The sequence below is a fragment of the Symphodus melops genome, assembly GCF_947650265.1.
Source record: "Symphodus melops genome assembly, chromosome: 16".
NCBI classification, from domain to species: Eukaryota; Metazoa; Chordata; class Actinopteri; order Labriformes; family Labridae; genus Symphodus; species Symphodus melops.
Window position 1 is genome coordinate 405,108 of NC_136706.1, and position 24,850 is coordinate 429,957.

Here is a 24,850-nt window from a genome sequence, read left to right on the forward strand (position 1 = left end):
ACAACAGGATCAATACGGCTCCATGATGCAGATTTAAACGATGTTCCGATGCGGCGTGAACGCAGGAATGAAGCGATACGATACGACAAAATGAAAAGACACGAAACGAGCTGTGAGACTCGATAGGACACTGATTTAAATAACACGAAACGATATAAACGGATCATCACGACCATGAGGAAACCCGTCTGTCCAACAGGAAGTAGAACAGCTCTGCGTCTCTGTTCATTGGAGGATTCACATAAATTCAACTGACAGATTCATGATGACAGGAAGAAGTGCTCGCCTCGTGCAGCTCAGGGGAGAGTTTGCTCAGAGCGGTGGGGTTGTTGTTTTTTTGTCTTTGGGACATTTTTGCGTAAGAGAGACGAGGAGACGAGAGACGAGGGACGAGGAGACAAGGAGACAAGGAGACGAGAGACGAGGAGACGAGCGTGCCGACACATTTCCACCTTCTCTTCACTTTCAGGCCTTTTTAAGTCATCCTCGTGTTTCTGCCGTGTTGTGTGTGCATACCATTGTAGTGACTTCGCTTTGGCAGGAGGCGGAACATTCCAGGAAAACGGCTGACCCAGAATAACACGCACACACACACATACACACACACACACACACACACACACACACACACACACACACAGGATGAGGGCCTCCACCCTTTTACTTTACCCAGGAATACATACACGACTGTTCCTAAGAGGCGCAGTACATTTTGTTATTAGGAAACACACACACACACACACACACACACTCACACACACACACACACACACGGTATAGAATATGCAGCTGAGATACCATCACACATGACCATCATCACGAGAACTCATGACAGCGCTTTCCCCGCCCCCCCCCCCGGCTTCAGCTGCTCTATAACGCCGCTCTTCTCCTCACGCCGTTTTAAATCCTGATTTCCTCCCTGCGACCTTTTTGACCTTCTGATGGAAGCGGCTCGAATTATAAAGCTGCAACTCCAGATTACGTTGAATTATTTATTTATATTTTTATTGTGACTTTTTTTTGCATCTATTATTTGACACATGAACCTGGAGACAGAACTTCTTAAAGACGCAGCGCTCATACAAACACGCTGATTCTCATCATAGAGACGTGTGGAGGACGCACACGTCACTTGTGCGTCTTTTTTTTTATACGTCACGTGTGACCTCAGGAGACCCCGCCCCCCCCCCGTCTGACAGGGACACGCTCGGCTGTGAGGAGCATGTGTGAACAGACGGATAAATCCGGAGCGATCCTCCTGAAGTTATCTGGATATCTTCAGGAGTGCGGATGTGAAAACAGAATAGAATAAATCAAAGTACCTGAATGTGCTCGAACGCTCACAAACTGACACGATGTAAATAAATAAATTCAGCAAGAGGGAGTTTGTGTTTTTGTATATCGGGGAGTGTTGGGAGGTCAAAGTGAGGTCAAAGTGAGGTCACCAGCATAACAAATGTGAACACTGAAGACTGGATTAAAGTGATGTATATTTACATTTTGATAAAGAAAAAGAGAGGGTGATGTTTGAGGATCCTGTTTCTGGCTCTCTGCTGCCATCTTGTGTCCAACTATCAAACTGCTTCTCTTCTTCTGCTCCGACAGAAACATTTCAAGTGTTTTGTTGCCACGTTGAAGGTTGAAACAACAGGAAGAGGATCCAAATACCGACAAACAAAAGGAGGGAAAATAAACAACACAAACTTTGTCCGACTCAACGTCTACCGAGCAACCAGCAGGAAAATCCACAAAATAAAAGATGTTAGAAACAAAGTCGGTTCAGAAACCTCAGAATCCATCAAAGGGAAATGTATTTATTATTATAATAATAATTATTGTTATTATTACTACTTTCACATTTCTTGACCTAAACTCCGGACTGCTCCTTTAATTTTCACCACGATCCTTTTTCATGACGTCACGTTTGTGCCTCACATACACACTGCCGGTTTGTCTTATTTAAATACATTTCTATGTTTTTTTCCAGTAACGTGTATCATGTGTTGAACCTCTCGTGGATTAAAATGTTTATTTTGTTTTAATGTTTAAAACATTAAATCTCTGCTTCTGTTTACTTTACTTTCGTTTTCGCCTCAAAGTGAAACTAAAGTGAAACTCGAGTGTTTCGTGGACGTGTCGAAGTTTCCACGGTGAAAAGCTGTTATTCATGATAATTACACCTGAACCAACGTGGAGCCAGGTGAGAGTCTGACACCTGTTTAATGACGTCACTGTGTTTGGGTTTTCTTGTTCACTCTTAATGACACGAAGATGCAGATTCAGAGGTTCAGGACGGTTTTTTTAATGTGGTTCATGATCTGTCCTGCTTTTAAATCTTAACCCCCCCCTCCCCCCCTCTTACATTTGTGCACGTAGTAACATGACGACGTACTTTTTTATTCACGTACCTGAGCAGAGTTTTCAGACACCGCCATGTTTGTTCTGGGTCAGTGTCGCTTCTGCTGCACGTGGCTGATTCAGCTTTTTATACTTTTATACTTTTAAGATTTCAGATTGTGTTTCAGATTGAGCTCCAGCTGCAACTTCTAAAAATCATTTAATTTGAATGTCATGAAGGAAACCTGCTGTGTTGAAGCTTCTCTGACAACAATGCAGCAGCCAGTATGTCCTCCTTCTGACCTGCTGGCTAAACACTGAAGCTACAGTGTCCACTACATGCAGAGCTGGCTAAACACTGAAGCTACAGTGTCCACCACATGCAGAGCTGGCTAAACACTGAAGCTACAGTGTCCACCACATGCAGAGCTGGCTAAACACTGAAGCTACAGTGTCCACCACGTGCAGAGCTGGCTAAACACTGAAGCTACAGTGTCCACCACATGCAGAGCTGGCTAAACACTGAAGCTACAGTGTCTCTACATGCTGACCTGTGTGAGAGGAGGGGGGGAGACAGCTCTCTGTGATGATTAGAGTTTAGACTGCAGTACTCATTTTAAACACTAGGGGGCGGAGCTACAGACTGATCATCTGAAGTGTTGGTGTTGTTTCACGTGGGGTCAAATTAAAGTTTTTACCTCCAGAGATGGACCGCCGCAACAACAGCGACCAGATGAAAGCCGTCCTGTCTGAAGAGAAGACGGAAGAAGACGAGCGAGAAAGAGAGCGCGAAGAAGACCCAAGTGAAGCCAGACGCCACGTCCAGTCCTTCTGTCCCTCCGAGTCGTCTCAGCCTGAAGAGAAGAAGGACGACCACGAGCGAGAACGAGAGCACAAAGAAAGGTCAGGTGAAGCCAGCTGCTCCTCGCTCGCCTCTGAGCCGGCGTGTCCCGAGGACTCGGAGACAGAGACCAGTGCAGCTGCAGAGAGAGAGGAGCGTCAGAAGCGTCCGAAGAAGGACGACTCTTCGTCATGTTGTCCTCTGTCAGACCTGAAGACGCTCGCTAAGTGTCACAACAAGCTGGGGCCCCTGACCTTCAGCGAGCAGCACGCCGTCTTTGTCGATGTAAGTACGAGTCCTCACATGATGTAGTCATAAATAAAAAAATGTAATCGATTGACTTCCCTAATTTTAAATTATACTATGCCATGGTCTGCGTGAATACTCAATTCTGATTGGCTGAAGAGTGTCCCATGAATGTCCATTAACTTTTGATATAAGGACCTTCAGGTGGCTCCTCCAGCACATTTCTTATGAGGTGTGAAAAACCAGATCAGGAGGATTTCCTGAGCAGTCCTCCTGGAATCATCTCCATCACGCAGAACTAGATGCACCTGCAAGAACTGCATCACTGTTTTCTCCCCCCCAGGTGAACTCCCTCCAGCACAGAGACCTGGTCCCTCAGCCGGGCCAGGGCCAAGACACGTGGGCCAACAGTCACTTTGTGAAGATGCCGTTTTCACCTCACAATGTCATGACCTCCCAGTATTGGGTACGTGTGATGGTGTTGAGAGATACGTGCGGACATGACGGCGCTGCACGCTGTGAATAACGTGTGGATGACCTCTTGTCCCTGCACAGGGCTCCAAGGTCAGCAGGTGGGACGTGATCGTAAAGCAGCTGACGGCTTTGTCCAAAAAGACCAAAGCAAGCGTTCAGGATGTCGAGGTTTGCATTCACACATTTTAATACTGATCTGGTCTTCATCAGTGTCAGAGCTCAACTCTCCCACTCTCTCGCCAGGAAGCCATCTTGAAATATAACCCCAAGTACAAAGGTCGGTGGAGGTTCGACGCCCTCGCCAGCTTTGTGAAGGTCGGTGTCTTTGTGCAGTTCAGTGGAGACGTGTTTTTTTACACCCTCCAAACATTTCAAGTCATCCTGTTTTTATTTTCCAGCGTGTCCCGGATAAAGACAACTACCTGAGCAGCCTGTTTCCAAAGATCGCTGCGTTGGCCTTGAAGCTGCCGCACGACGTGAAGAAGGTGCAAAACTTCACACTCAATATTCCTGACCTTTTGACCTCTGGCCCGGTTTCTAAATATCTCAGGGTCTGAGCTCCGTCTCTGCTCCCTGCGCTCTGAGCTCGGAGGGGAAACAGCTGATTTCTGTCTGTTCATGTTTTCAGCCCGTCCCGCTGCTGCAGAGAGGAAGACATTTCTCCATCACTCTGTCGCATGGTCAGATATCCTGCCTGCTCGCCAACGCCTTTTTCTGCACGTTCCCTCATCGCAACACGACCGAGCCAAGAGCACAATACGGCAACTACCCGTCCATCAACTTCAACAGGTGAGGAAACGTCCAGACCTCAAACACCGCGTTCACCTCGCTGTGCGGCGACTTAACGCCTCATTCTGCTCTCAGTCTGTTCGAAAGCCGGTCCGAAGAACGGAAGAAGGAAAAGCTGAGAGCCATCATGCATTACTTCCACGTGGTGACGGGTGAGTCGATGTTTAACCTTCTCGTCCTGCGGTTTGTGAGACACACGAGTGACGGATGTTTCTACAGGGAACGACCTGAAAGGGCTGGTGACCTTCGAGCGCCGTGTCCTCAAAGACAAACCCAACTGGAGAAGGTCAAAGTGAAGTTTTAATCCAGCATTGTTCGTGTAGCTGCTCTGTGTGCCTTTGTTTCCCCCCCCGGGGACGAATAAAGTTTTTTGAATTTGAATTTGTAGCTGTAAGGAGAAGATGCCGAAGCTTCACGTGTCATCAGAAGGCAGCATCGAGGCTGAAGGTACCGGATTGCTGCAGGTGAGAACAGACAAACAAACCGGCCTGATGTCCTCGTAGAGAGAGACAACGCTGAACCTGAGTCTTGCTCCCGGGTTCAGGTGGACTTCGCCTCCAGCTGGATCGGTGGAGGTGTTCTGGGATCCGGTTTGGTTCAGGAGGAGATTTTGTTCCTGATGAATCCGGAGCTGATCGTGTCCCGACTCTTCACGGAGAGACTGGCAGAAGACGAGTGTCTCATCATCACAGGTAAGGGGGGGGACGCGTTCCTTCATCTGACTTTATTTAGACATCAGGTGACTGAAGTTTGTCTGTTTCAGGCTCTCAGCAGTTCAGCTGTTACTCTGGTTACAGTGACTCGTTTGAGTGGGTGGGGCCTTACGATGACAACCTGCCAAGGTGCAGTACGACCTCTCGCTTCCTTCACATTTCATCTGAGTGGATTTGATTCTCTTACTTGATGTTTGTTTTGTTTTGCAGAGACGAGTGGCTGCGTCTGCAGAGGCAGATTCTCGCCATCGACGCGCTTCACTTTAAACACGGACGTGATCAGTACAACATGCTTAACGTCACACGAGAACTCCAAAAGGTGCGTCAGCAACATGGCCGTGTTAAATCACAATAATCAATATCAGGAGAAACGATGTGACGACAGACTTAAAATATCCTGAGAAGACTTATTCGGTTTTTTCTTAACGTCCCAAAATCTTTACGCTAAACTCTGGCCCGTCGTCATGACGCCGACATTTTAAACTTCAGGAAAACAAGCTGATGTTACTTGTTTCTAAAAGGCTCAACAAGTGGTGGAGCTCGCCGTTACCATGGCAACGTTTCCCGCCCCGAATGCAAACGGATAATTTTGGTAGCAGCCAAGCTAGTCCGTTAGCTCGTGATCTTTTTATGCTACAACATATTACAACTGTTGTTCAGTGATTTGCAATGGATTCTGGGATGTGTAGTTCTGAGACTCCTTACAAAGTTTTTTTTTTTTTTAACAGCGTTTTAGTGGCGAACCAAATGTTTTACAGTCCCGAGTGTTGGTGTAGCTGGTTGTCATGGCAACAGGCGTCCGTCCCTCGTGTTGTCAGGATTTTTGTGAAATGTCAGTGGAGGATTTAAACAGGGACATTTTCTTCCGGAACCAGAGCCGCTGAAAAAGTGGGCGGTCCCTGTTGATGAGCTCTGTTACCATGGTAACGAAAACAAAGCCCGAGACACCCGACTTTGGGACCTTTTGATTTGAGTCTTAAACAAATCAAATCCTGAATGTCTGAATCTCTACCGCTGAAGTTTTCATTCTTACATGTTTTCTGTCTGCTCCCTGAAGGCGTACTGCGGCTTTAAAGGCCACGGGCCGGACATCGCCACGGGCAAGTGGGGCTGTGGAGCGTACAATGGCGACCCCCAACTCAAAGGTGCCGCGATCCTTTCGAGCGTCACGAATCATTCATGAATCGTTGATTTATGTCGGCAGAACAAACGATGAGCTCTCTGTCTCCCCTGTCGCACAGCGGTCATCCAGCTGATGGCGGCGGCGATGGCGAAGAAGGGGATGGCCTTCTTCACCTTCGGAGAAGTCAAACTGACGCAAGAACTGACTCAGATTCACCACCTGCTGGTCACAGAGGGAACTACAGTCAGTGAGTACAGTTCACCACCAGGGGGCTCTCCTTCAAGACTATAACAAAAGATGACGTTGAGGTTGGCGGGGAATCATGGGAGTGATTCTCTCTGAAGGGCGACATCAGCGTTCTTTAACGTTTCCACCATTTTAACATTTTTGAATCTCTCCTCACAGAGAAACTGTTCGAGCTTCTGGAGGACTTCTGCGCCATTCATCAGATGTCCGGCGGATCTCACCCGGATCTGTTCACCTTCATCAGAAACGCTCTGAGACGACCTGGATCCCGGAGCCAGCTGTGAGGACGCCATCACCACGAATCTAACAGAAATGTTCTAAACTTAATTTGTGTGTGTTTTATAAATGTTATCCGAATCACGTTAGCATTTTTATCTTTGGTGGTGGACTTAAATAAACCTGGGACCTGAACTGAAGACCAAGACCTGGATGTAAAGGTGGAAGAAAATAACCTTTTTGCTGATGTTGATTTAAAGCATTCCTTCCTAATATATTCATAAATGATCAGAAATATCTCTGTGAATGAAACCAGATGATGCAGATTAATAAAAATAAAAAGTATTTAATCACCATCGTTTTTATTTTCTGAAAACAAAGAAACATTCAACAATTTAAGAAAATAAATACATCCCATCACTGATGATCCATCAGGCGTGATTCTTAGTGATTAAAGTTTTATTTCAAGTAATCTGTTCGATTTGGCACAAACGTGTCAGTAAGTCCTCCTAACTTTAGATCCTGGTCCTGAATGATCTGGATTTGTTTGGACCAGAGAAGGTAGGCGCTTTGTACCCGACCTAAACGTCTCTGCATGATTCTAACACGCTCCACGAGCAGAAACGTGCTCAAACTAGGATCAATATTGACTGCAGTACCCATTTTAAACACTAGGGGTCAGAGCTACATATTGCTCCTTTATAAATCGTGTTTTTAGTGAAGCACCGAGTCAGAACATGCAAAAAAAATCCTGCACAAATCGTCTGATTTGCACAAATGTTTGTAACATTTTAGACAATTAGCAGGAGTTCATCTGCAAGTTCTCAATAAATAATAATACAGTCAACATGAAGCTAAAGCTGCTGGTTAGCTTAGCTCAGCAGGAGGCTGTAAACGTCACAGCATTAAAAGAAAATAATAATTACATACAGAAGGAGCTTTAAATGTTTCTGTAAAATCCTCTCCTCCATCTTCCTCCAACATCTGTCTCTAGTCTGTCTACAAACCCCCCGATGATGAGAAAAGTCCATCCTCTCCGTCTTCTGCCTGCTCCACTTTTCCCTTCATGACATCACAAAGGGCAGTAGCCCCTCCCCCAGGTGGGTGACACTCCCACAGCTAGGTGTTTGTTCTGCCCTCTGAGTCTGCCTTCTCACCGTAAACAATAGGACATGGAGCCAGAAAGCAGCGAGTACACCCGAGCCCTTCCAGAGAGGGGGCGTGGTCAGACACAGCTCATTTACATATTTAAAGCTACAGACACAGAAACAGCCTGTTCTGAGCAGGGCTGAAATAGAGGGGTTTATAGACATGATCAAATACAGGATCAGAGTGGATTTACAACAACACACTTCACACACATGATGAAGAGGAGCGAGGACACTGATCTCACCTGAAGAAGAGGAGGAGGTCATGTGACCTTTAACACTGTTGTTTGTGCACAGTTAGCAGGCGACACATCTCTAATTGGGGCATCAGGCTTTTCCCAATAAAGACTGGGAATGATGACATCACGTTGTGGTTAACCCCTCATGTAAGCCAGCTGACTTCTTATTTCTTTTACCGATATTTTTAGGCGAAAGGAAAGTTTCTGGTCTCGACTCAAAGTTGCACCAACCTTCTAATCGACAAGAAGTTTAATCAGATTGTTTTGTTCCAAAAAATAAAATAAATCAAAGTGATCCTTTTATGTGTCGAATATTCGTTTCAACATTTACTTTGATTTCCCAAAAAAAATACTTAAAGCAAAACATCATCAACATAATCAAGTAAAGAGAAATGTTCGTCCAGCAGGTGATCGTGTTCATGATTCAGGTCGGCTCAAAATTTTACATCAAATAAAAAAAATAAAAAAAATTAACTAAAACTCTGTCTTTAAAATCAAAGTGTGTATAGATGCATACATTCGAGCAGGTTCTTCTAAAAGAGTGTCCATCGCTGTGAACACGAGGTTTCCACGGTAACAGTGTCAGTGGTCAGTAAGTCGTTGTGCGTTTGGTTTGCTTGCCTGAGAACAACGTGACGTGGTTAAAAAGGGTAAAAAACATCTGCAGGGTGTGGGTGTGTGTGTGTGTGTGTGTGTGTGTGTGTGTGTGTGTGTGTGTGTGTGGAGAAACTGTGTGGGCAGTTTTACACTTTTCCTGAGAAAGCTTCGAGATCAAACGCCGTGTCCAGCAAACGCTGCAGCTCGCTCAGGTGAGTGTGTTTGTTTCCAGTCGCCGGAGCCGCCGCGGGCTCCCGACCAGCGTACCTACGGAGCAAAGAAATAAATAAATAAATAAATAAAATAAAATAAACACCCTCAGTGAAGAAGGAAAAGAGAGGAGACAGGAGACTCACCAGACGGGGCGGCTGCGGTTGATGGTGGTGCGGATTCGGGGCTTGACGTAGTCGTAGTAGCCCTGGTTCTTGTGCTCCTCCTGACACCAGACCAGATCGGCGTTGGGATAAAGATCCGCTTCAGTTTTCACCAGATCAAACGGGAACGGTGAAAGCTGAAAAGAGACCGTTCGATGTTTTAGCGCGGTAGGAACCAGATGTGGTCTGATCGCTCACAGCGTGTCGACGTTACCTGCTCGACGCGCACCACAGCGACGGACTCGTCCATGCCTCGGTTTTTGCGTTCTCGGGTCAGTTCGTAGAAGATCTTCCCGGTGCAGAAAACGACTCTCTTCACCTTCTCTGGATTTGCAGCAGGAGGTCCGTCGTCGGGGATTACACGCTTGAAGCTCGTGCCTGCAGGATTACACGCAGAAAGAGATGGCGTCCACGTAAATCATCGCTCGGTTGAACGACAGTGAAGGTCGCTCATTCGTGTCGTAAACGCTGCTCACCTGGCAGCATCTCATCGAAGCTGGACTTGGCCTCGGGATGACGCAGCAGCGACTTGGGAGTGAAAACTATCAGCTGGAGACGAAGAGAGCGAGCGAGAGAGAGAGAGAGAGCGAGCGAGAGAGCGAGAGAGAGAGGGGGTTCGGTCAGAGCGAGTTCACCGTTTGTTCACTTTTCAGCTCGGGCTTCTTGGCGTCTCACTCACGGGCTTCCTGAAGGGCTGCAGGATCTGTCTGCGCAGGACGTGGAAAAAGTTTGCCGGCGTCGAGCAGTTGACGACGATCCAGTTGCAGTCGTACAGCTGACGCACCGCAAAGTCCTCCGACAGTTTCTAATAACAGGCGAAGGAATGAAAATCAGAGGGATGGTATCATATCATATTTAACATTCTGTGACAGACGTTTGTGTTTCTCTGATGAAATAAAATGTTTTTCGGTAGATTAACCGATAAACATTATTTGTGCTTTTCTCTCTGATTGGCTGGTTGTGTTGACGTGGTTACACGGTTAGTGTGAACGGATTAACTCACAGGGAACACGTCGGGGTCATCGTTGCACATCTGAAGAAACCTCTCAGGGCGGGCCGACGAGTGCTCCGGACCCTGACGCAGAAAATGCAAAAAAAAAAAAAAAAGTATAAAAGAATAAAATCTTTTTTTCTCTCTTCGCTCTCGTGCTAATCTCCGATCGCAGCATCCTGAAATAACAAAGACGACTTCTCTCACCATTCCCTCCATGCCGTGAGGAAGCAGCAGCACGATGCCGTTCTGTCGGACCCACTTGGCCTGACCCGGGCTGATGAACTGGTCGATGATGCACTGAGCCGTGTTGTGGAAGTCCCCGAACTGGGCCTCCCACAGAACCAGAGCGTTGGGACTGGACATGGCGTAGCCCAGCTCAAAGCCTGCACACAGAACGGTCGCTGTTAACTGCTGAACCCAAAGTATTTGAGGAGCGTGCGCGAGTGTTCCTCACCCAGGACGCCGTACTCGGACAGCGAGCTGTTGCAGACGGTGTACGGCGCCTGATCAGCGGAGATGTAGTTCATCGGGATGCAGATCCTCTTGTCGACGTTTTGGTCGTGGAGGACGTGGTGTCGATGGCTGCGAGGAAAGATGTTTGAAGATGAGCGTGAACTGAAAGCAGTCACGTGTGTGCATAAAGCCAAGGCTCCACACGGTGGTGAATGTTGGTATTACATGCACATAAATAATAATAATGTAAATATTGAGTCCTTTAATCACCTGAAAGTTCCTCTCTCCACGTCCTGTCCGCTGAGACGGACATGGATCCCGTCTTTGAGCAGCGAGCCGAAGGCCATGTATTCACCCAGCGCCCAATCACACACTCTCTGATTCACCATGTTCGTGCGTCCTTTCAGGATCCGACTCAGACCTAAAAATAAAAACACGCACGCAGACTGTAAAGAGAAGTCCACGGGACGTTCATAGACGCAGGTTATTAAGTACGAACCTCCATGTATGGTGAAGTCCTCCACGGGGACCGACGCGGCGATGCTCCCGATGTGGCCGAGCTCTTCTTCGCTGATGCCCGTGGGCGGGCAGCTCATCGTTTTGGGCTGCCCGTCCAGCGTGAAAAACTCTGCAGAACGCACACAAGCACGCCACGGTCTCAAAAACGCACGAACGACAACACCGAGAACATTTATTCAACGGGGTTGAAAAAAAGAAGCAAAGTTCCCACCGGGCCACGGCGAGTCGAGCCAGTGTTTGATGTGCAGGATTTTTTCGTCTTTGGAGCGATCGAAAGCTTCTTCGCAGATTTTATCGTACCTCGCCACTTCCTCCTGAACCGAAGAAAAGTTTGACGTGAGTCAAGCATCATAAGAAGAATAGTCTCACAGCTCGATGAGGCTGCACACACAGGGTTGCTAAAGGCTAACGTTAGCGCTGATAGAAACACTGATTCTCTTTGTAACGTCGTCGAGCGGACGGCGTCTGTTCACCTCGTACTCTTGCGTCGTCACGACTCCCTCGGCGATGAGTTTCTCCACGTACATCTTCAGCACGCCCTTCTGCTTCTTGATCTGTTTGTACATCAGCGGCTGAGTGAACATGGGCTCGTCCATCTCGTTGTGGCCGTTGCGTCTGTAGCACACCTGGATGAGAGGAGGTCAACGTTAAAGAAATGTTCCTGCAACGAAGCGTCACAAGAAAACCTCCAACACTTACCAGATCGACGACCACGTCTTTGTGGAACGTGTTCCTCCACTCGGCCGCCACGTTACACACGTACATCACAGCCTCCGGGTCGTCTGCGTTGACGTGAAAGATGGGAGCGTTGACGACCCGAGCAACATCTGTGGGATACGGAGACGAGCGCGCCATCCTCGGGTCTGTGGTGAAGCCGATCTGCGAGGACGTTCAGATTGAATATTTTCATGTTTCTCACAGTGGCACAAAAAAGGTGCCGACCCCGAGTCGGAGCTTTCACGTGTACCTGGTTGTTGACCACGACGTGCACGGTGCCGTGCGTGGTGTACGACGGCAGGTCAGACAGGTGAAACGTCTCGTACACGATACCCTGTCCTGCAAACGCAGCATCACCGTGAATCAGAACAGACATCACCTGGAAAACATTCATCATGTTACAAACGGGTCACGAGCAGAGCGGGTTCACAAAGACGAGCCGACTCGGCGTACCCGCTTGCCCTCCGCGTCTCCACAGTAGAACTGCTCCGCTTTGGTTTTCCCCTGAACCACCGGGTCCACCGCCTCCAGGTGAGACGGGTTGGCCATGAGAGATAACGTGATCTGCCTGTCGCTGACCCGGTTCATCCTCTTGTGATACATCCCCAGGTGATACTTGACGTCTCCAGAACCCTGAAGCCAGAAAGTCACCGAGTCGTAAAAGTTTTTCTGCCGTTTCGTCATCATGGCGTCAACGGTTCATGTTCAAACCTCGTCTGCAGCCTCCAGCTTGGAGTCGAACTGGCAGAAGATCTGTTCCAGCTCCTTCCGGATCACGTTAGCGAGGACGTTTAGTCTCCCCCTGCAGACAGAGACAGATCATCACGCTCGTGTTTATCATCAGTCCACCAACTGGACATTCTCTTCTATGCAGGAGTTTTCTATGAATGATATTAATGTGCTGTTGAATTGTTTGTCTGAGACATGATGACACAGAAGAGACCGTGACCTGTAACACTTATAATATCATTCAGTCTTTAATCGTCATATCGCCTCTTCCTGATCCTCCAATCACAGCCAACAGATGCTTTTTATGTTTGCAGATCCAGGAAGGATCCATCCGGTGCGTCCCCTCTTGATGTTTGACTGTTGTTTAAACCGTCTCCATTGTTGTTCATAATGATTGTAAGGTGACTGAGTGTTTACCTGTGAGGCATGCCCATGATCACACTCTCCACGCCGCTCTGACTGGACTTGTCGATGATCGTCTTCAGGGCCGGGATGAGCGAATCGCAGCCTTCCAGGCCGAATCGTTTCTCCGAAGACCACTTCCTCTGCAGGAACTCCTCGAACCTGTGAACGGGTTGGAGGAGCTGCTGTTTGAGTCACACACATGCCGAGTTCTCAAAAAACATCTTCGTCCACGAGAAAAAATGCTCGACGGCACTGATCCGGCTGTCATGAGCACAACAAGTCAAAAACGATCAACGCCACACGAGACACTGTTCTCGCCATTCCTCGTCAAAGTTTGTTTATAAAGTCGTCTATTCAGGCGTCTCTGCTCGTCGTCATAGTGGAGAGTAACTGACTCTGGTTTCCCCGCCGACACATAATCACCGTTGAGTTTCTAAAAAATCTTCACCCTGAGGGGAGAAAAAAAATACCCGCCCACGTGTGGATAAGGCCTAAACCCCGCCCCCTCCTCCTGCCCCAGCTGTGTGCAGAGGAATGTCAGAACACCGACCTTGTGGATCGGATCATCCGGGCCAGCAGCGTCCTTTTCTCCTCCACGCCGAACTGCATGATTCCTGGAGTCTCGAACTTCTGCCTGATCCACTGACACTGCTCCAGGTCGTTAATGAACATGAACTCCACCCCGATGTGCTGGCAGTAAGCCGCCTGCGTGACAGAGGGACAGCGGACGGCGTTTGCACGTTTGTATTCCAGAGTTCAATCTACCAGCTGCAAAACAAATCTGGTAAAAGGACGATACAGGTTTGTTTTTATAATGAATCAGAGGACGTTACCTCCAGGCGGCGAATAATCTCCCTGAGAGGCAAGGCGCTCTCACCGCCTCCGATGTAGGTTTTGGTGGGAAGCCGGAAAACTCTGTCCAAGTCCGACTCTGCCAGCCCGTAGACACCTGAAAGACACGAGAGAAGAAGAAGCTGAATCAGGTCGATGTGAGGAGGCCGACTAATAACCATTAATGTCAAAACTAAAACTAAACCAGATTTCCTTGAGTACATTATTCCCGCTGCTTTTTTAAATCGCGACCATTTTTACTCCCTGGAGGCTTGACGCCGGCTCATCGGGTTAACATCACCACGACATCATGGGGGGGTCAGTGACGGGAGGATCAGACACGACTTCCTGACCCTCGGGGAGAAGATTCAGGGTCCCTCAGACCCGGCTAGAACCGCTATGTGCCAACGTCCGTTAAAACTCTAAATAACAGGTGATGTAGGACGCGGCGATGCGTTTCTACAAATGCTCTTTGTTTTGCACGATCCTGAACCTGAGGTGCAGGACAGAGGCCAAGAAGAATTTCCCTTTAAGGACGATGACATCTTTAAATCGACTCCTCAGCTCCTGCAGACTTGGGTGTCGCAGGTTGAGGTGACCTCCCCATAACAAGTCAAACGACCTTCAAGTATTAAAATCGGTCACGTTCCCCTTTTAAGAAGTCTAATTGTTTCCAATTTTATCTTGCGTCCCCGAGGAGGTCGAGGCTCTCTTACAGTTTTAAAACTGGTTTAGATCTCTCGCCCCCCTCAAGGCTCTAAGAGGACATCCAGGTCTACCCTGAAAACCTGCATGCAGTGTTTGGACAGGAAGTGTTCCACTTTAACTTCTTTGTCTTATTTCATCTTTTTACTCAGTTTACGACGTTACGTACGAGAGTGCACGGTTCGTCCTGGTGCCGTGTGACCGCGCCCTGATTGAACCGCGCTCAGGAGAGCAGTTTGAGACGCTACATGGTTAGCTCGTGTTTATCTAACACAAGTGACGTCCTTGCTGCACCGCACGGAGAGATAAGACGAGGAGGAGCAGACGGGGGGGCGGGGGGAGGAGGAGGAAGTCTGTCTGTCTTTGTACGTCTCCGTCAGCAAAGTTGGTGCAGCGCTGTGCTGAGGACGGGAGGTTTTCAGTCCGATACCGCAGAGTCAGCTCTCTCTCTCTCTCTCTCTCTCTCTCTCTGAGAGGCATAAAGAATCCTCAGTCTGTCCTCCCTCCCTCCTCGCCTCTGTTAAACCACTCACACATCCAATCACATCATTTTGTTTTCTTTAATGGCACAAAGCAGAGGCAGAGCGAGCCAACGATGCGATCAAAGAGTGCGCCTGCCATCTAATCACATGCACAATTCAAGGCAGCAGATAAGCTTTGGACTCTGCTGGACGCTGAGCAAAGGTCAGGAGGAGCCCCACACACACACACACACACACACACACACACACACACGCCTTTTCAAGAAGCACAACCCCTGCAGGTCGATAAAGAGAGTCAGCGTTTTCTTCAGGCATGTGCAGACGCTTGTAAGCTTCAGTGAAAGACATTAAAAGTACGGAAAGCTGCAAAAAATTAGGGGGGCCCCCCCGTGTGTTCCAGCAGGGGGCGCTGGAGTCCCCCGTGTGTCCCTGCAGGGGGCGCTGGAGTCCCCCGTGTGTCCCTGCAGGGGGCGCTGGAGTCCCCCGTGTGTCCCTGCAGGGGGCGCTGGAGTCCCCTGTGTGTCCCTGCAGGGGGCGCTGGAGTCCCCCGTGTGTCCCTGCAGGGGGCGCTGGAGTCCCCCGTGTGTCCCTGCAGGGGGCGCTGGAGTCCCCCGTGTGTCCCTGCAGGGGGCGCTGGAGTCCCATGGATGGCGGTCTCCGTGCTGGAAATGCTGTCTCAGGCTAACTCTGAGTCAAGCTAACGACAGGCTGAGAGCTGAGGCGGGTTTTAAGCCTCCTGACAAACCGTTACACGGCGACGCACCTCCAGTACGGTGTGTGGCGATCGAGACTTGACATCATGTTCGTCATCACACGGGGGGGGGCAAAAAGATGTTTTTGTTCGTGTTAAGATATTTTTGTTTTGTTCACATACTGCACACCAAGATGCTGCTAAAATAGAACTCGGTCAACATGTCACAGTCGTAGCACGCCGTTTGTCGTTTAAACTGGGACCATCCGAGGAGCACCTGAATGCAGCATCAGATCCAAATAAAAACAGCAAAGGTTTCCTGCTGACAGGCGAGATAAACTGGGTGCCACGTGCTGTGCTGAAGGTGGATTCATGTCGGGTCTTTGGAAACAGTCCAAACAAAGTAAGATGTCGACGTGCGCTTTAAAGTCGAGATAACGTTCGTCACAAATCGTTCTCTATTCAAATAAATTGACTGACTGATGTCCTCGTCCTCCCTCTGGGACTGATCACACAGGCTGTCCTTATAAAAAGAGAGATAACCTATGGAGGCACGGAGAGTCATCCGCCTGTTTTCTCTTGATTCAGAGTCTGACTGTGACATGTTGTTCGACCTCTGTGACCTCTGTGACCTCTGTGACCCGAGCGTCACCAGAACAAAGGAGAACAACAACCTGCTAAACTGTAGAAGCGTCCTTTAACAGCTCATAACAATCACCTGCATTTCAACTCCGAGGCCTGACCCTTTCATCAGGAACAATGACAGCGTGCTGCAGGCGTGCATCACACACACACACACACACACACACACACACACACACGCACACACACACACAATGTATACAAATGTAATCAAACTCAAGTAAGTGGCATTAAAAGCCACAAAAAAAAAAAAGGAATTTTGAGTAAAAAAAAAAAAAGCACATTTTAAATTTCTTACCAACGTTCTGGAAACCGACGGCACACGGGGTGTCGTCGAAGTCCACGCAGCTGATGTCCAGCGGGTCCAGCTTGGCTATGTGGTGCCCTCGTACCTGCGCGCACACACACACACACACACACACGCCTGATTTAAAACCATTCTAAGAGGAGATTCTAACAGACATTATCATTGGACCCGCTCAAGATGACGCATCTGAAGTATCCAGCAGTGTTTTAGTACTTGACCTGGTCCTGGTCTTAAGAACACTTCTTGGAGGTCTAAGTCGCCGGGCCAAGACCACCACTGCCCCTCTATATTTCCCTCCGTCATTACTGTGATTACTTTACGTAAGATAACTTCAATTAACTTGTTTTGATTTTTACCCCCTGGTTACGGCTGAAGCCTTCCCGCCCGGCGTTCTGATCCCAGAGGACTGAAGAGAAATGTCATGTGACATGATCGTTTCAGCTCATTTCTTCCTGAAGAAAACTTCCCGTTTCGTCTTCTACAAAAACTGGATCTATAAAAATGGTCCATCTAGTGTGACCTCATGCGCGTCTGTATTTTACCTGGTAGGCTCTGATTAATGACTGCACAGCGAGATGATCCGCCACCAGTTTCTCCACGTTGGGCTGAGCCCCTACCAGAGCCTGGACACTGGTTAGTCTCTGAGAAGAACCACTGATGGGCGGAGGGCTCTGATAGGCCGAACCAGGAGGAGCTCCAGCGTTGGCATTACGGAAAAATATATCCCAGGACTGCAGGAGGAAAAAAAGACGAAGTTATTCAACATGTTGAAAAAAATATACTTTTTTTTTTTTTTTTTTTTTTTAAACAAAGCTAATCACACTTTTCTATATTAAATATACACAACAAGATATTCTGTAACACTGGGTGCATTTTAAGGCTGTGCTTAAAAAAATGGATATGGAAATATATCATCATGTGCTTCTTGCAAACACAAGTATTGATGTTGATCAATCGATACAGCTGAAAAGCTGTGATGACACTTTGAAAGGTCAATTGATTTATGGAGCAGTTCACAAAAACACCACAGTCATTAAAACATTTAAATGTCCATCTCGGGTCTCTGAGGATTTGAATTTAAGTGTTTCGAGTTAAACGAACTGAACAATAATGAACCAGCTGTAGTGAATTCTGACAGCGACATGGTCATTATCTTAAATCAGTGTGTATCACGACATGCTTCGTGGCCTCTGTATCAGGAAACACCCAGCCCGAGAGCCTCGGACTTCTTCTTCTGTGGGATTGAAATAAATATCACTATATTTGGTTTTTAATGGCAGAGCATCAAAGTTTAAAATGCTGAACTAAATCAAGTAGACCTCTTACAGACGGTGGCGTGAGACGAATGTCATGGTCGTTGTGGATGTGGATGGAAAGGATCTACTGACTGACATTAAAGCACAACGTAGCTAAATTAAACTGGTTCACTTGTGTTTGACCTGGTTTCTCACTTTCTGACTGGAGAAGAAAGTAATGGGATTACTCCTGAGAGAGGATTCAGAGATTAAAGGTGCAGTGTGACATAACAGTTTTACTACAAACACTTAAAGACATCAACACGTGGCAGCAGGATAACACACAAACTGATCGTGACTGAATGATGAAAACAGCACGAGCTGAGCTGAAGCAACACAGAAGATAAACAGTGTTTAAACAGGCTTGGAGCCATTCTGACAACAACAACAACAACAACAAAATGTGTTATCTCTCAAACTCTGAGTGAACGTTTTTATGGCCTCGTTAAAAGTGTTCCAGATTAATCCACTCGTTTGAGGAGGTTTATCTGAGGTTGTTCTGAATGGACGCCGCACACGACATGTTGCATTTAGACACTCGTCCCATTTTCAGAACTTTCACCGGAGGTCGAGAGTTCGAATCCCGTAGTGTAGCGAGTCAGAGTGCAAACTCCACAAAGCGCCAAACAGACGGGACTTTAAGAGCGAAACAGCTGCACACAAACAGACTGTAGACTTTACTAAACGGGAAGGATTTCTTTTTATGGTGTCGAACCCTAAAATACAAACAGTAAACAAGCTGTAATCAAATTGTACCGCAGGATTTGTGATCGACTTTCTTTTCTAAGTTTTATGTCATATTTTATTACATTTATCAACGTTTAATGGGCTGTATGTAAAGTGTGCTGTATCTTATTTTGAAAAGCATAAATAAATAAATAAAAGTATGATTCTTTGGATGAAAGCCATTCAGTGCATTCCTCCTGCTGAACTGTCAGCATTCATTCAGTTTGCTACTGTGCTGCTTCACTATTCAAACATGCATAAACAAACACGTCGACACAAACTACCTTTAACCTACAGCAGTCTGTTCAGATCTGAGCGCCCGTGTTTACCTTTTGCCGCCCTTCAGGGCGAAGGTGAAGGTGCACGCACAGTAAAGGAACGAGGAGAATCAGACCGGGAATCGAACTATAAACGGAGGAACTTTTGTTCGTCTGTCCTCGTCATATCTGAAGACCTTGTTCTTCCAATCAACGTTTCATGTGGTGTGAACTGCGTAGGTCAGAAGGGACTGTGATTGTGAAGTCGATCAAATGAACTTTTATCGAGGTGTGATTTTACACTTCCAAGTAACTTTGCATCCCGTGCATTACAGCTCAAGATGCGTCTCACTTCTACAGGAGGCTGACCTGAACTGACAGTCCTCGTTTGCTATCACTGAACTGCACGGCTCCTGATAACACGTCAAGCAACCATACCAGGTCAAAGAATCGGCCCGTGCTGCCAACAGAGACGTTTGAAATCTTCGTGGAGCTTCGAGTCATTCAGATCGCCACGAGAACTCGACCAATGACTCTGGCGTTCTGCAAAGGGAAGTCGCTCTTTTTTTTGGTACTTTCACACTTGCATGTGTGAATGTAAACAGAACCAGCTTCCTGTCAGGGATCCTTAGAACGTCTGCGTTCAGTCAGGATGACTTTGGGGAAAATGCACTGCGAGCGAGCGGGAGGGGGACGATGATGTTTATATCCTGCTGACCAGCGCACGACAATAGACTGTCTGCACGCTACCCGTGTGATCGCCGTGCCACGTAATGAATCTGCTTTATTATGTTTCACCAGTATGTTCCTCTCCAGGTTAACTCATATTGTGATTGTGTCGAGCTGCAGGCATTGAAATAAAGGCAAAAAATGCTGTAGAGTCAAATAGCGCTCTGTTACTTTGTCAGTCATTTCCACGTTGTTCTTTTTATGACATGTCTTCCCTCCTGAGACCACACACACACACACACACACACACACACACACACACACACACACACACACACACACACACACACACACACACACACACACACACACACACACACACACACACACACACACACACACACACACACACACACACACACACACACACCTCTTATCTGACGGATATAGTCTGAAGTGGAGGTTTGAACAACCAACTACCTGAAATCTTCTAGAGATTTTTAGGAGTGTGGATGGGAAACAAATGTTAAACATTTCAAAGTGTGTAGCAGCAAAAAACCTGTTCCTGTAGTCACCTGAAATCCCTCTCCAAGTTTACAAGAATACATAACTCAGGTGTCAAAAACCAGAGGAGCCTCGTACCTTGTGCACATTCTTGGGATTCTCCAGCCACGCGTAGTACATCTCCTCCACATAATTAGAGCTGGTTCCATTAAGAAAGGGCTCAGAGGCCACCGATGTTTTTAGGTGCCGTACAGGCTGGAACGTCCTTAAGCCTCTTTTGGTCACCAACAGTCTGTGCTGTGACCAGCTCTGTGGCGTCTGTGCAGCCGTCAAAGGCCGAAGCCTTGACACTGTAGTCCTTAAGCGGTGCATGGCTGCAGGTCAGCCACAGTTCCTCTTTTCTTCTTCCTTACTGGAAGGAAAACACAAGCTTCTTAGACTTGTAGATTCCTCAGGCAGCTGCAACACTTCCTCCTCCCGTCCAGCTGAACCGGTGAGGCTGGCTTCTGCTTCACTGTCAAACAGCTCAGTAGATCCTGTTGAGAGACGACAAAGAATAACATATCAACATATCAACATATCGTCAGAAATGCACAAGCTATAGTCATCATCACACTGTTGACATGTTTAAGTCCTGATCCTGACGCTACTTAGTGCAGCTCATCTCCCATATATCCTGTAAGTCTTCAGCTTTTCCCTCTAAAACAAAAGCCCACAGGGATGTTTGAACCTCCTTTTACAGACTGCAGATCAGCATTTCTACTGTAGCCTTCATGTTTTCTTATGCAAGAAATGATTCTATTTGGACGATCGGTTGGTACTTTATCCATATCCTGTTTTAGAGGGTCAAATTTCCTCTCAATCTCAACATCATGCTGTATCAAGGAAGACCCCAAACTAGTAACTGAGACTTTAAAATCTTCAGGAAAAATGTTGTCTTCAGTATAAATCCGCCAAATAAAACTAAAGATGTTGCTCCCTGCTGGCCTTTAAGTAATACAGGTTCAAGGAGTTTTTAAAACCTGTATTACTTATAGCCCGATCCAGCAGATGATGTGGTTCAGAACCGGTCGGTCCTGAACGTGGACCCTGATGAACTAACTAAATGGCAAAGCACAAATCAGAATGATGAAGTTGAAGAAGAGACTGAGGAAACGTTCGAGCTCCGGCTACAACGGTTTGTATTTTTGTTGACAGTCTTCTTTCTGGTTGGTCAGGTCGGGTACCACTGTGGCGTCCGTCATGTCTGTAGGTCAAGTAACAGCACGAATTGATCTCCTAAATCTGACACACTGATCTTCATAACATACAAAAATAAGAGTTTAACCCTGTAGTCTGACATTCACGTAAGATAAAAACCTCTTGAGCACATCTTTTTGGAGGTCAAATTATGTCCAAGGAACTAAATAAGAGCCTATAAAGTGCACCAAAAAGGTTCCTAGTCCCTGAAGAGAGTCTGGCAGTGTAAATGCAGCTTTAATTCACAATTCTTCAAAACAAGAAAATAACATTACAGGACATCAGTTTATATTAAATTAAGCAAATTAGACCAGCACTTTAGTCCAATAAAGAAACTTTACACACATTCACAGTGTAAACAGTGTAAAGTGACCTCAGGCTACATGTATTTAACTTAAGTAGTATTCTAACTTTTTATTCCATCTTTCAAACTCTAACCCTAAAATGTACCTGTACGTTTATCACCAACTAAATCTTTACACTTTAAACAATGTACTTTCATAAATATCGCTAAAACAAGTTTGTCTCCACATTGTGGACATGAATGGTCCTCACAACGTAACAAAAACACACTCAAAACACCAACCGTCCGACGCTCGAGCGTGTTCGAAGGGTTTTTTAAAAAACTACGAAGTCACGTGCAGCTCTCCCAAACAAAAATAACGTTTATTCTTCTTCGAAAATGAGCGTAAACGTTTGGTAACATGTGTCTTTCTGGTTCCTTACCTTTTCCGCAGACTTATTTAAGCGTGTACTGCCTCCTCCGAAGCCTGAAGTGGAGTAAATGATCGGTTTAAACGCAGCTTTGTCCTCCTGTGCCGGGCACGCGCAGGATGCACCGTGTGCCGCGAGCTGGAGATCCGTCAGCTGCGGCGGGAATCTCGCGCCCGGGCACTGTCTAATCTCTCTGGTGCTGATCTACGTCACGACGTTGATGACGTCAGCTCAACAGCGGGATTGCGTCAGAAAATTTCGAAAATAAGAATAACTTTTGTAAATTTACCGAAAAGTAACAATAGTTCACGTTCGTTGAATAAATTAAGCCGTGCTAAAACGTTTGGGAAAAATACTTTAAATAGTAATAAAGCATTTAATGTAGTTTCAGCAGGATTAAAATTATAATTTATTTTAAGATGTTTTACATTTTTGTTTGAACAAAAAAATGCTAATAAAAACAAAATGTTAATTATATTATAGATACATAACCTATAGTTTATTAAAATAGTTAATTCACTTGGGATCTGGATCAGACTGTTTAACAGGGTTACGCCCACAAACACTGAACTGGACTAAATTATTATTTATCCTCTGCATGTGCTGCTTTTTGCGCTATGTCTTGAATATAACCTGACTACCGATTAATACTCAATGTATTTGTTATATACTGTGTAAATGTTATTATCTACTGAGTGTCAATTTTAGACTCCATAATGACCTCCAAAAACCTCTTACTCCTCTTTCTGTTTTTAATCCCCGATAGACAATTCCTCTTCATTTCCCTCCGGTGACTTTCACTGACAGACTTTGATTTCCACAGAAATAATACATTGACATTTAGTGCTGCCTCTTTGGTTTAAAGTTTGGCAGCCCTCAGGGGGCCCCGTACTGGCCTGGGGCCCTTAGCAGTTTCCTGCCTTGCCTGTTGATAAGCAATACCTCTGTATCTACAATGTTTGAACTCACATTGAAACTCTATGTCACAACACAGTGCTGTTTCTAAGTCAAGATTTAGTGCAGAAAAAGAGTATTTTATGAAGGTTCATCTTCTTATCTACTATAAAGGTCATCATTCAGCCCCATGGCCTCCTGAACTCTGGGAAACACAGTTTAAGTGTTTCCTGTTTTTGGTGTCTCTAACAGCAGGCACATTTACATGTTTTGCTGCAGAGCCTGATGTACTTTATGCAAAGAACAACTGTGCAATAAATGTCAACCTTTGTCCCCACAGTGCTTATGTAAAGAGAAAGTTAATGACCTTCATATACTTACAAAGTGAACAGAAGAGAGACCACATTAAATGACAGCAGTCGATGTACTCAGTTCCTTTGGTACTCCTTCGACTACTTCAGGAAAATCAACAGTACAACAATATGAAAAACTGTATAACTTCATTTAAATTATACATAAGAGAAATAAAGTACTTGTTCAGTGGTCAAACTATGAGGTGTTTCTTTGCCCTGATGTTTACAGAGTAGAAAGTTATCAAACTCGAACAGTGAGCCTGATGATTAATGATTAATGATTAGTTCTGGTTGAAATGATGATTTAATTGACGTTTATATTCTAACTTCCTGTTGTTTCCAGTTGAACTCAAATATCTATGTGTTGAATATTCACAGTGCTTGATGTTTCTGTATGTTTCGTGTTTTCACCCGGCTGCAAAACAAATCTCCCCTTGGGGACAATGAAGGGAAATCATTGGTCTTTTTATTGTTTAAGTTGTAAACATACTTGTTTTATTAGCCTTAATTGATTTATTATGTACTTAAGCCTTTCTCATAAAAGAGCGGCCTGTCCCGTCCTGTAATGATGAAGATTATCATAACAACAACATTAAAAAAATAACATGATTACTGTCAGACTGTACTGCAATACAAATGTGTGATAATCATTTTTGTCAACACAGAAATAAAACCAATATATTCAGTATCAACCAATGCAATCTGCTGAATTTGACCTACTAATGATAAATCTGTAACGGTGTAAATGTGTTTAAAACATACATACAGACAGTTTATACAGAACACTTAATTCAATGTGTTCTATCTGCATAGTTTATAATCTCCACAACAATGTCTGCAGCACGTAGAGCGGAGCGTCAAAGCTTAACAGACATGAAATGACAACCTATAATAATGTTCCTTATGCTCTCATAAAGTTGTTTTTAGCCTGAAACTGGAGTATCAGCTGCATAAAGACGGACATTTTAACTCAAGCTGAAGAAGTGACCATGTTGGCCACCGTATCTTTACTTAAGTCTCTGCTGGGAAATTTAGTGTCGTAGCTTTTCGGCATTTGTAGGTTGTCATGTTTAGTCTTAGCAGCCCATGTTCAACACACGACTTATCCCCTTCATCCATCACTTCTCACCTGTGCGCCGACTATGTAGATAGTAATAGTTGGGTACTTTAACGGCAATCACCCTAATCACTCCTGGTTTCACCTTATTGTTTTGGACACTTAATGCTAATCACTGCTCCTTTATGTTGCTGAGCACTTTAATGGCCCAGTCTGCATCCCTGCATTGACTGTTTAATGACTGTACTCACACCTCTGGCACTACCTCAAACACCTCTGTACATACACATGGAACTAGTTTCTAGAAGGTCAGCACTTTGTTTC

General features: G+C 46.1%; 3 protein-coding genes across 3 annotated transcripts; 2 read left to right on the forward strand and 1 right to left on the reverse strand.

Moving 5' to 3' along the window:
- The first annotated feature begins 1,757 nt into the window (after positions 1–1,757).
- LOC306836811 (uncharacterized protein) lies at positions 1,758–3,997 on the forward strand. Its single transcript, XM_079364119.1, has 3 exons — positions 1,758–2,200; positions 3,042–3,463; positions 3,768–3,997. Exons 2-3 carry the CDS (start codon positions 3,044–3,046, stop codon positions 3,948–3,950), a joined length of 603 nt encoding a protein of 200 aa, XP_079220245.1. The 5' UTR covers positions 1,758–2,200; positions 3,042–3,043; the 3' UTR covers positions 3,951–3,997.
- pargl (poly (ADP-ribose) glycohydrolase, like) lies at positions 3,962–7,928 on the forward strand (the record flags this gene model as incomplete). The annotated part of the gene is made up of 13 exons (XM_079364118.1): positions 3,962–4,066; positions 4,142–4,213; positions 4,297–4,383; positions 4,527–4,687; positions 4,763–4,839; positions 4,907–4,973; positions 5,076–5,151; positions 5,232–5,379; positions 5,451–5,529; positions 5,611–5,719; positions 6,458–6,545; positions 6,642–6,770; positions 6,929–7,928. Coding segments are annotated over 13 exons (1,323 nt in total), but the record flags the coding sequence as incomplete, so codon positions are not given.
- A 751-nt stretch (positions 7,929–8,679) lies between these two features.
- ogdhb (oxoglutarate dehydrogenase b) lies at positions 8,680–22,405 on the reverse strand. Its single transcript, XM_079364120.1, has 23 exons — positions 22,235–22,405; positions 20,408–20,805; positions 17,361–17,549; positions 16,810–16,903; positions 13,994–14,109; positions 13,711–13,865; positions 13,173–13,319; positions 12,738–12,828; positions 12,480–12,659; positions 12,277–12,405; positions 12,009–12,188; positions 11,783–11,935; positions 11,521–11,623; positions 11,290–11,418; positions 11,061–11,211; positions 10,792–10,919; positions 10,542–10,720; positions 10,347–10,418; positions 10,023–10,148; positions 9,820–9,892; positions 9,558–9,721; positions 9,326–9,480; positions 8,680–9,236 (listed from the first exon to the last, which is right to left on the reverse strand). Exons 2-23 carry the CDS (start codon positions 20,639–20,641, stop codon positions 9,116–9,118), a joined length of 3,069 nt encoding a protein of 1,022 aa, XP_079220246.1. The 5' UTR covers positions 20,642–20,805; positions 22,235–22,405; the 3' UTR covers positions 8,680–9,115.
- Between the last annotated feature and the right edge of the window lie 2,445 nt (positions 22,406–24,850).